This window comes from Bactrocera latifrons, unplaced genomic scaffold (assembly GCF_001853355.1).
Source record: "Bactrocera latifrons isolate USDA-ARS-PBARC rearing strain unplaced genomic scaffold, ASM185335v1 scaffold_24, whole genome shotgun sequence".
Lineage (NCBI taxonomy): Eukaryota > Metazoa > Arthropoda > Insecta > Diptera > Tephritidae > Bactrocera > Bactrocera latifrons.
In genome coordinates, this window is record NW_017535963.1 from 676,423 (window position 1) to 688,717 (window position 12,295).

General features: G+C 34.0%; 2 protein-coding genes across 2 annotated transcripts in view; both read right to left on the reverse strand.

Annotated features, from left to right (window-relative positions):
- Positions 1-99, reverse strand: part of LOC108969057 (UDP-glucuronosyltransferase 2B13-like) — a 4,991-nt gene extending 4,892 nt beyond the window's left edge. Inside the window, exon 1 of the mRNA XM_018933550.1 lies at positions 30-99. The gene's annotated coding sequence lies outside the window, so the exon portion shown is untranslated. The remainder of the gene's footprint in view (positions 1-29) is intronic.
- A 4,410-nt stretch (positions 100-4,509) lies between these two features.
- The window catches only part of LOC108969107 (UDP-glucuronosyltransferase 2B13-like), an 8,810-nt gene continuing 1,024 nt past the window's right edge, over positions 4,510-12,295 (reverse strand). The window contains exons 2-4 of the mRNA XM_018933632.1: positions 6,097-6,343; positions 5,418-6,022; positions 4,510-5,357 (exon numbers count right to left, since the gene is read on the reverse strand). Of these exons, the coding sequence (XP_018789177.1) occupies positions 4,635-5,357; positions 5,418-6,022; positions 6,097-6,343 (1,575 nt within the window). The 3' untranslated portion in view covers positions 4,510-4,634. The remainder of the gene's footprint in view (positions 5,358-5,417; positions 6,023-6,096; positions 6,344-12,295) is intronic.

A 12,295-nucleotide genomic window follows, 5' to 3' on the forward strand; every position in this document is an offset into this window, starting at 1 on the left:
TTTATGTTTTCAATAAATTTGTTTAATACCTTGGATAAATCAGCGCTTTTTATTATTAGCTGCAGTACTTAATTTACACTCATTCACACACCATCGGTCTCAAAACTCAAGTTCTTAATGAAGCTTGCCCCATCGGCAGATAGGAAAAGTTGCGTTGACGAGCGCGTTTTTTACGCTCTTTATCTTTTACTACGGTTATAAGTAAATGACAACATATTCAAGAAGTTTTATTATTATAATTTTTTTCACTTATAAAAGCTCCAACAAATAATGCGCGGAAAATGGGACGCGTCAATGAAACAATAAAATTTATTTACATTACTTAAATAAGAATGTTTTATATGTACATACATAGGCTTCTTTTCATGATGGATTTTTTCATGGATTTAAATACAAATAACAATATAATAACAACGTTCTGAATTGCAGCTCGATATTAATACCATAATTATACCCACTATGCAATTTTGTAAGGACCTTCGTTTTGGAAAGCCTCACAAAGACATTTGAAATATATATTTAATATTATTCATAAGGCAAGAAAAATGTTAAAGTTAAGACAAAATTTCTTTTAATGATGAATCCCAACAGCAGCAGGGTGGTTCAGAGAGGAGACAATAGAGTGAAGGAATATTTATCATAATTGGCCTCCTAAAAGCCTAGGTGCGTGGTCAGACAGGTACTCTACCTATCTACCTACCTACAACTAAATTATTTCGAAATTAGCCGTTGCATACGTTCATCCGTTTATGGATACTTTCAATGACCCAGTGCAGCATTTCGACTTGAATTTCGGCCATAGTGCGCTGAATGTTGTTTGCGCTTCGAGGTTAATTGGCATAGACCTTTGACATAAAATACCCCCAAAGAAAATAATCTAAAGGCGTCAAGTCGGTTGATCCTGAGGACCATTTGACTGGCCCATTTCTCGATATTAGCAAGTCACAAAACGTTTGCACCCAATGTATTCTTGTTTAGACTTGAAGAGTGAGAAAGACTACCGAAATATGGTCCATCCACAACGATTTTATCAAAGCCTGGCAAAACGGTCGGTCAATATCCTGTCGTTATTAATTGTTCTTACTGAACACACTGACAAAAGTTTTTGAAAAAAAATCGTATACAAAAATGGCCACCGCGAGCTGTCAACATTAAGTCATTTCATAACCTGTTAAATCAACGCTTTGAACTCTCGTCACGTTTGCTTTTCTATGAGAATTCAGGTTACGAATTGATCCTTTTTGCGTGATTTAGGCTCAATACCAAAAACACTATAGAATGGTGATAACCAATCATTCCAGTATATTGCTCTAAGGCTATTTTTCAATTAATAAATTATTATTAATATTATCTTTTATACCAATTCTGTCTGATTATTTCTATATCAATTTAATAGTTGCTCTGTACTAAATAATTTGGTTCTAAAAACTATTGTAAACGATCTTCAACTAAACGCGCCTAAAAATATGCAATGATTTACGAATCGCGATGTCGAAGTTGCATAATCGCACGATCGAACAAAACGTAAAGTGATGGCAAAAATGAAACTGCTTTTCGCGTTGGGCAATATCATTAAATACTTAATAATAATACAACATATTAACACACACATATAAATAATGTAAATTACACACACAAATATGAACAATGATTCATGGTGTTGTAATAATATCACTGGGGAATCTTAAGTTTTTCCAGTTTAAGGGTAGAAGCTAAAATAATATGAATATCCTTCCAAAAATTTTACAGTATATTCTAAAATCGATTTTTGAAAATTCTAGACCACCGGGACCCCTTAATCTAATCTATTGGTATATAATATAATTTTGCAATAGCTTAACCGCGTGAATCACTGCTGCGCTGCTGTTTTGGTTCGTTGCCCTTTGTTAACTGTTTATTTTATGTATGTAAATATGTATATATGTCTTTACGTTGACCGCTTATTTTACATTTGCAAGAAATGCTTGCCAAAATTTGTTAAGCCCAAAATGATTACAGCAAAAAATGCGAAGCGGATCAAACGTGCAGAAACCTTATGAGAGTGACGGCGTGCTAATAACTTGAAGAGAGAGAGAATAAACTGAAGCAAATTTTCAATTAGTTTTTCTAATTAAACTTTCGTTTTTTCATTGAGTTTCGTGATGTGATAAAATGGTGTCAAGGTTCTATGGCTCAAATAAATACTTTCATGCAAATAATTGCACTTGATCCGAATTTGTTGGCATCACCAACTTAGTAACCTAGTGGACTTTGTTCTGTAGCAGCGGCGAGATCTGACTTTTATACCGATATGATCTTGCTCTTGGAATAGCGTGATTGTCGTATTTTTATATAGCTTGCCAACTTAATATAGTTTAAGAGCATTTAGGGAGAAGTTTTCGGCATTTTACGACGTTCATTACCGAAAAGATACTTCTATGAGCAAATTTTTTACTTTGAACAAATAGTTGTTCGAAGCGATCGTATAAAATATATCGCAAACTTCTTAGATAGTCATGTTAAAAATTTCGTTTTACTAAATTTTTATTTTCTAAAATCCTCTCAGAGAATCTTTGAAAAATTTCCTGTATTTTTTGTTTGACAACATTTAAAAAAAAAAACTTTTCAATGAGCATCATTACAGCACAGTTCTAGAACGCCGAAGCAAATGAACTTTCTCCGTAGCTTTCTCATTATCCGAGAACCCTATCGGTTTCATGGAAATAATGCTTCAGTGAAAAGATCATTGTGAAATGATGGTTCAATGAAAGTCGAAAGATACCACAACAAATTGCCTCAACAAATCGCAAACCACATGCGTTGTCACAGAAACATACATATTTTGTTGTGTAAATTTAAAAATAGCTATATTTTAATTGCTTTTACACTCAGCGGTTTTTTAGTTTAATTAAATTAACATCAGAAAGCAGTTAACACGTGTAGAGCTCATTAGTAAAAAAGGCTAATTTTGTAGACTACTTTTTCCTTTATATTTCAAAAATCGAAAAGGAAATTATTTTCAAACTTAGGAGATCGAGCTGTAGTTAAATTAATTGATTTCCACAGTAAACCGATTTTTTGGGAGTGGCATGTTAAAATAATTATAAGCCAGGTTAATACTAAAAAAACATTTTTTTTTTCGAGCAGACACAACTTTTTGAAACATAGTCTATTCTTGTGCCTTGTTTGAGGTATCAACTCGCTCGAAGCAAGCAGCTTGCTTAAAAGTCACGAATTATGCGATAAATGTAGAATTATAAACCAGAAAAAGATCTCTTTATATTCATCCGATGATTACTTTTTATTCTCAATAAAGATCTAGTTACTTTTGCATGAGTTTGAACCAATTGTCGAAGCACTCTCTTTGCACTCTCACGTCAAGTGGCTCCAAAACATGTCCTCTGAACGTATCAACCGCCTCTTAAGATGTTGAAAAACATTGACCTCTTTGTTTATTTTTTTCCTGAGGGAATGAAAAGAAGTTATTCGGTACTAAGTCAGGAATATGCGGAGGATGACACTTGAAATTGTTTTTCTGAGTGCTTAAAACTGCATTTGCATCAGTCGATGTGTGAGAACTGACATTGTCATGATGGAAAGTGATCTGTTTTTGGTGGTTGATTTTCTTAATTTCTAGGAAGACAACTGGAAAGCAAATGGTTATCTGCCACTCCAAAATTTACTGTTCTGCGTTGGAATCGGTTCATCTGGAATCATCCATATGGTTGACTGCTGTTTACTTTTGGACTTAACGTATTTTGTTATAATTTCTCTCGACCAATCGACACGAACCTTTTTTTGAGCGATTGGTGGAATCCAACGTGAACATTTTTTTACTGTCTAATGTTCCTGCAATGTTGAACGTGTGCTGGTCCTAGTAATATTTACTACATAACTGTCTCAATCTCACGATAGGTCACCTGATGTCGTTTCAATATTAGTTTGCGTACAGAAAAATAGTTTCCCGAAAAACCACTGATTTTGGAAGCCATTCACAAAATTCATCTTAGAGTGATCAACGACATCGACTTAATTCACCATACCAACGATAAACACTCGTCTTTGATGGAGCTGATAGAGTTCTTTCGCCAAAAATTCATCGATGTACAGTTGCTGAGTTAATCCACGTCTATAGTTGTAAAAAATAATCGTACGAAAATTTTTAGTTCTACATTTTCATCGAAAAGAATATTTTAAGTTACTGTAAACGGCACAAATGATAAGTCAAGTAAAAGACATGAATTTTACAATCAAGTTACGAGTTGCCAGATTTCAAAATTAAGGTTGTCGAATCTCGAATTTAAGACAACCTACGTATCATCTGTCTGAAAATCAGAGCGTGAGAGCTGTCTTGTCGATTTTTTACAGAGATATGTAGATTAACCAAAAAAGTTCTAACAAGAGTAGTCATGCGCCACGACGCCAACGTTGAGGGTAGAATCACTGGATAGCGCCTTGTGATTTCACATTTCCCACACCATTAAAGAAGTAAGTAATATCTCTCAAACAAAAATTTTCAAAACAGCTCAATGTCGATAACATCATTTTTTGTTTAATAAAATTTCTCCAACTTATAATTAATTCGTATTTTTACATGTAAAACTAAATTTTCTAAAACTAATATTATTTTTCATAGAAAAACTTTGATCACAGCTCTACTGACGCTTTTTATGTGACTCTTCAGGCTCTTTTCGCCTCAACAAACTTCCCAAAAATTTGAGAACTTTCAACGGGAACCAAATCGCTAAGAAAGCTACCAATAGCGCGCAACCAAACACATCCAACAACAAGTACTGATACAGTGGCATATAAGCGCCGTAAGATTTCAAATGTGGCGCACCCTTGTGCCTCGCAATATATTCGATCCAGAATGAAGCCTCGTCCAAAGGATGCATTGGATTATCTCTAAATTTGCGCGATGCTTCCAGCGCCTTCTGCTTATAACTGCCATCACTGATGAGCAATCGTATATTCTGTAGCAGATCTTCGCTCGACATTTGACCGAAGTTCAAAGTGCGCGCATAGCCAGCACGCACCGATTTGATCGTGTTCCGGTGTTGATCGCCATAAAGCGGTATGCTCAACATCGGCACACCCCAGTGGATGCCCTCTTGCGTGCCAAAGATGCCACCATGCGTGATGAACACCTTGATATTTGGGTGTGCCAGTATATCGTTTTGTGGCAACCAGCTCTGGATTTTCACATTCGGCGGCAGATGACCAATAGAAGAATTCTCGAATTTCCACAAAACATTCTGTTTCAGCTGACTGAAGGCGTTGAGTATCAAGTTGATTTTTTCCTTAGGCATATCTATACTCTTCATATAAGAACCGAGACTGAAGTACACCACACCGTGGGTAGAGTTGTCCAGATAAGTCTACAAATAGAGTAAATAGCACAATAAGCGGTGGTCTAAAATTTAGTTTCTGTGACAAACCTGTAAATCGTGTGGCAGTGGCTTGGGTGTTTTTATATGTACACCACCGACATTTACGAGTCCGGGCATGCTGGGACGCGGCACATCCAAACTACGATGACTATTGATCAACATCAACGAAATATTTTTCTCCAATTGTCGCACATGTGGCAATGGACCCTCTACCAGTCCTGCGAAATGCCGCTCGGCCATCTCCTGCATTTTAGGCATATAATACCAGCGTCTCATCACAGCGTCGTACAATGATAGATACGTATTGTAAGCACGTTGCGTGAAGGTCATCTGATCAGTATGTGAGAGTAATAGATGTGGTATAAAAGACCAAGGTGTGAGTAAGCCCATCGTATGATCCATATTGTCCGCATAACCCATAGTGCCCAACGTCACAACAGGACATTTAAATTTGTGCGCAAACATCAGAAAACTCTCATGGAAGAATTGCTCCAAAATGATTAGATCGAAATGCCGATCAGTACTGGCGATCAGTGCTTTCACCTTGGGATCGTTGAGCGCATATTCGCTGGTGAGCAAGCCAACATGGAACCACATCTGTAAGTTTTGAAAATCGCTGGAGTAACGCATTTTGAATATATTCTCTTTGGGAACTAAAAGTTTGGGGAGCAAAAATTATTTTTATATGAAAAGTAATTACTTTTGTAATTGTAGCTTTTTCTCTTACAATAATGCGGTATATTGAATTGCGGATCGATGATGATCTCTGTCAAATTCGGATGTACATATTTTGCGCGATGATTTGTGAGCGCCGTTACATGGTGACCACGCTGCAGCAGATCGCGCAGAAAGTGTTCTAACCACATCCAGTGACTGGGCGCTGGGAAAGGACCCATAAAGAGAATATTGAAAGCAGTTGACGTGATGGGCATCAGCAATGCCGCTAGACAGAGTAGTAGCCATCGTGGGTTCATCTAAAAGATTGAATATTTTTTTATATGATAACTGAATATTACTTATATAAGAATTAATATATTATTAAGAAATATAAGAAATATAATATTTATGTTTAAATATCGGAAGAAAATATATCCTGTCTTTTACATAATTCTCTTTAGTTGTAAAAATTTGTGACAAAAAAACTCTAAATTAATAACGAAATCGGTGCTGAACGTGTTATTAAGTAAAATAAATAAATGCTATTTTATTATTATTCAAAGTGACATATTTTCGAAGCACGTAATACAAACACAACAATGTAGCTCTCACATGTCAAGCTCCCTGTACAAAAATAATGCCTTACGAAACTATATTGATTGACTGCACAACTTAGACTTTATACCTTTGACTTATTGAATGTGTGTAATACACATTTAAATATTTATATATGTATATATTTATATATAATATTATAGTCGGCTAGTTTCACACGATTTGCTTTATTTTATTTATTGAAAAATGGTTGCTTGAACGGCACGTGTTCCAAGTTCAATAAAAGCTTCAATAAATCAAAATGTGAGATATGATAAAATCTAGAAAATTATTATAAGCGGGCGTCATCTCAAACCACAGTCTTTCCGCACAATTTTTCAAGTGGCGCTGGCTTACCAAATGACATACAGGGTCTGCTAACAAGAATGACGTCTTGAAAAAATGAAATAAAAAACACAAATTTGGTCAAAATGGGTTCTGTTTTTTTTGTTTTACAATTGGCCACCACCGCTCCATTTGCACATCTCCAGTCGCTTACGCTAAGTTTTGTAGGCGCAGTGCAGTATTTCGGCTTTGGTGCGCTGAATGATGTCTTCGAGCTCCATTAGCGGTAAATTTTTGGAAATTCAATTGCGTTTCCTAAACTACAAGAAGATTTTACTCATCTCAATAGAGACAATTTGGTTTGTTGACGAAGCAAATAAGCAAAAAATGGTTCCCATTCGAGAAGATGGTTTTTCGGATAACGTGAATATTCGTTCCCAAGTAAAAGATGTCATTATGAAATAGAAAACCTTACTGAACAAACCGACAAAATTTGATACAAATCCGTAGACAAACATGGCCTCCACGAGCTGTCAAAATCACATCATACCTATTGGTAGACGCTTTATTTGATTGTGAAGTGACTGAATGTGTGCAATTTGATGCTGTAATTACATCAGTTGATACGATTTAATCCAGTTGCAACTGATATGCCGCATAACACTTGACGTTTAGCTCTTAATGGACTTGTTATACCCAACGCATGACAGGCAACGAACGTAGTTTTTGTTTTTTCAAAGTAATTTCGTGAGTTAAGAAAAATATTTTCATGGAAGCCATGGAAGTCTTGACTTTTGTTCCAAGATGAGTTTAAGATAGTGCTTTTGAATGAAGAGTGAAAATTATCCGTTTAGATATTATACATTCACTTTATCGTTAAAATAACGAAAAACTATATACTGTTCATTTCAAACTTTGGATACAGTTATTTAATTTCTTTCGCAATTTATACTTTCTCTACAGATTTTAAATATCATATGATTCAAAATGTTTTTTAAGATTTGCATGTAAAACCACAATATCATGAACCGTTCCCATGACTGTGAGACATACGTACCCGAAAAAAATGCGAATTTTTATTTGTTCGAAAACTGTCGATTCACCAGCACTCCTCAAAAATTATATGGGGAATGATATCTTCCGCAATCGAAACAGCAGAAGCCATGATTTGAAACTGTTTGTGCTTCGAAACGGTTTAATGCAACGTGTTATATAATAAAATATGCAATAATATTTCATTTATACCGTCGAAATCTGCCTTAACCGCCATCCGATAATCATTGGCCGGACGAAGCTGCACAATTTAATCAAACATCATGTTGCATCTCGAAAAATTTTTGCTTGAGCAAATCTCGACGTAACCCATAAATATAGTAAACACTGCTGTCCATCTATAAAACCATATTTTGGAATTGTGGTAGATTACATACTATATATAGTATTAGAACTTTTTATGGTAGATATATTTTTAGTTGTTTGATAATAACTACTGTATATAAGCAATATGTTTCTTCAATGAACGTAGATTTTGAAACTAGTCCGAGTTTTAAAAAAATTGTCTCCAACCAATTCCTCAACGAAATTCTTGTAGAAATATTCTAAGAAGTAAAAAATGTGTATATTTTTGTATTCTAAAGTCTCCTAAGAAAAGTTTTTCCTAGTCTAAGTACCTTGCTTAGTACTTCGTAAGCTGTCAAAGTCATAATACCTATACTGAAGACGTTGCGCTGGACATAAAAATGTCTAAAAATCTCTTAGCATCGCATTAACCAAACCACACAAAACAATTCTATTATGCATAGGCAAAATGAATCAGTACACATTTCCTTATATCCCCTATTACAACCATAAATTTGCATTTTTTCCTAGCTTACCAACAGTTAATTAACCAATCGCATTACTTCTGGTAATGTATGCAATATCTTGATAAGCAACACCTACTCATAAACTTCTATATCACTTGACATTTGCCATAAGCTCCACTTGTTTTCGTTATTATTCATGGCAGGCATAACAAATAGTTCACATAGCGATTTAAATTGAGATTAAATATTATGTAATGAGGTGTGTACATTACTTTTGCTGTCGGGGGGGGAAAAAAAAATAACTAAAATGTAACTGGTTATTTTTACGACGTTATCAGCTGTCAATATAAACGTGTGTTTGTAAACAAATTAGCTTGTGCAACGAAACATAATGCAATGCATGCATCTATTTATATTGAACTTAAAGATTTATGTATTTTAAGAGATATAACCACTAATTTTAAGCGATTTTTACGACACTTCTTTAATATATTTCCGTATTTTTAATTAGTCTGCACTGCGACTAGTACTCAAAACACATTTATTAGCATTAATTACATGTTTCGAGTGTTTAGTATTGCGCTAGTAAATACTACTAATTACAAACTTGAAGTTGCTCGCAGCAATAACGTTTTCATAGTGATTGACAAATTTTCGGTTAACTTCGCAAAATGAATTGCAAGTGTCTCTAGATATTGCATGGTAACGTGTTTTTTTTAGATAGACCGCAGTCTTAAGTTGGTTGCACGTGGCTTACTTTTTGCCAATTCGATTGCCTAGAAAATGGAAGTCAAATTGTGGTCTTAGCAACATATGCTAAGAAAAACAACACAAGTCTATTGTACACCTGTATGTTAAGTTGCAAAAATGTATGCTAAGTTCGTTATTATGGTTTACAACGCGGCTGAGTTGAGTTGGAATTGAAACAACTTCAGCATTTTTATCGGATTTTATGGCAGATTCCAGCAATATAATACATATGCAAACAAAAGCATCACAGATTAAAAGTAAATATGTGTAGAAAGTTACAAAAACTTATCCTAAATCTTAAGTTGTTGTTTTATAACTCGGCTCAGTTGAGTTGAAAATAAAAAAAAAAACATAACTATTTGTTTACAAATTCTGGTTGACTCTTACTCAAAGGTAAAGCTGTATGGGAATTTACAAAAATTTGGTATAAACCATTTACCATTTACAACTCCGCTGAGCTGAGTTGAAATTGAAACAACTAAACCAGTTTTAGAAAAATTATTGCAGACTCTTACAATTATGTCTTAATGGCTTACAACTTAATTCAGTTGAGTTGAAATTATTTTTTATAAATAGTGGTTAATATATGTAATGAAAAACAACAAATCAAGGGTAATTTAATCACAAACCCATATTATGGTCTGCAACTTGATTCTGTTGAGTTGAAATTTAAACAACTGAACTAATTTTTTAACTGCAAGTGTTTTAGTAGTACGAAGTGCCCATAAAGAGTATTATAAAGCCATAGAGAGAGAGAGAGAGAGCAATTTTATGGAGGAGAGAGTACTCCGTCTGTTCACAGAGCCCTTTCCTGACTAACAATTTTATCAAAATATGATCCTCTCTCTAATTTCTTAAACATTACAGAGTTTTGATATCAGAATACATTTTATGTATGTGACATTATTCTTTCATTACCAAATAATGACAATGATTAACAATAGCAAAGCCTTAAATCGTCGATAATGACGTTGATGATGAATAGTGACGGTGGATTAATACTGCAAAAATCCGAGTATATACATAGATTCACTTATCTAGACCCTGGTACAGTGGCAATGGGTATGACAAAAATATATGACTGCAATATATTATGCTCTCAGAGAGATACAAAGCCAAAAATTATATATAGTACACGTCTTCTCTCTTTAGACTTCATAAATCATTTTCACGCTTTCAATTCCATGCCATCTCTCAAAAAGACTCCCACACTTGTCAGTCCCCAAACGAATTCATAGAAAATTTACACAAGTGCTCGTAAATGTAAGGTCTTCGCGTCACATTCATAATATTTACCCACTTATTAGTTATGTTTGTGGGTCTCAAACACATTCGTTAAATTGCGTTGCGAATAAAATACTTTGAAGACTGGGCTCTGGACGCGTTGGCTGATAATAAAATTTTAACAGTGTTGCATACACAGGTATGCAAATATTTATTGAAAATAAATTCTCAGACATTTTTATGTGTATACATATGTTTACTGTTTATTGCACTCGCAAGCATAGCTAAGAACATAAAGAAAGTAATCTGATTACACTTTTTGCTAGCGTGTTCGAAGTCTTGTGTAACGTAATATATAAGAAACCTTCAGGAAGAGATAGCGAATGTATAATTTTGCTTTTTAATCAGTTATTTATGTAGTACTTATGTATATGTATTTGTATACATACCATATATGTATACTATATATACATATATTCTAATTTCCTTGAAAAAGTGTTAATTGTTTCCGGACTTTACATGTTTAAGTAACGTTTTATGAAAAAAAAATTATATTTACATATTTTAATACTTATTGATTATAGCAGTCGTTTCAAATATAATATGGTCTCGCTATAATATGAGCAGTAGCCAAATTATAAACTCTGGTTAGTCAATTGTGGACTCTGAACTTATTTAAGTCGAACTCTTGATTTCATCAGATCCAAACAATGAAAACCATATTTTTGGCACACAGGAAGCTGTATTTCGATATCTTCAGCATTTTGATAAACATATTAACATATAGGTTATTTTTTCCTTAAATACTATTTACAACATTACAACATTTACAAGAATTTCACAAACTTTACAAAGAAACAACAGAAGAAGAAAAAAAGAAGTTACAAAGAAACTACCCGAAATGTGGCCAACTTATGTAAGCGCCTCAGTACTCGTCACACTTCTTGCTAATAACAACAACCGGCAAATCATGTTGACCGCATTTTACGCTTGACCATAACACTTCAATTATCTATCGCAAGATAATTTAATGGTGGCTTTGCTGGTTGCAACATAATTACAATTCATTAATCAATCTTTTGGTTAGCAATTTGCAGATGGTTTTGCAATCTTATATAGCTTTTTCGTATTCGATCTGCGAGAGAGCGCATTTCAATATAAGCTAATCTCTTAAATGCACCGTTAATGACGCTGTAATGCAAAAGGTCATTTTCAGAGAATTTGTGTGAATTTTTTCGTGACTTCCGCGTTTGAACGTCAATGCAAACAAGCGTTTCGAAATCTGAAGGTGAATTTTGAGCATTGCGATAAAAATTATTAGTAAGCAAATGATCGCGTGTTTGTAATAAATTAGATTACTCGCTATAACGGCGCGCAATGCTTTGCCAACTTTGCCGTTACTTGGCCTATATTATAGACGCATTAGTATATTTGGCATGCTTTTATATTTAGTTTTGAGAAGTTTATAGTATTATAAATTGTTAAAAAATTTATTACTGTTTAATATTATTTAGAATGTCCTTCAATTAAAAAAAATTGTAATAAGTTAATGATCTCATTTATTCTTTCTATTTAAATAAATTAATTCGGAAGTGTTTATTAAAATTTTTT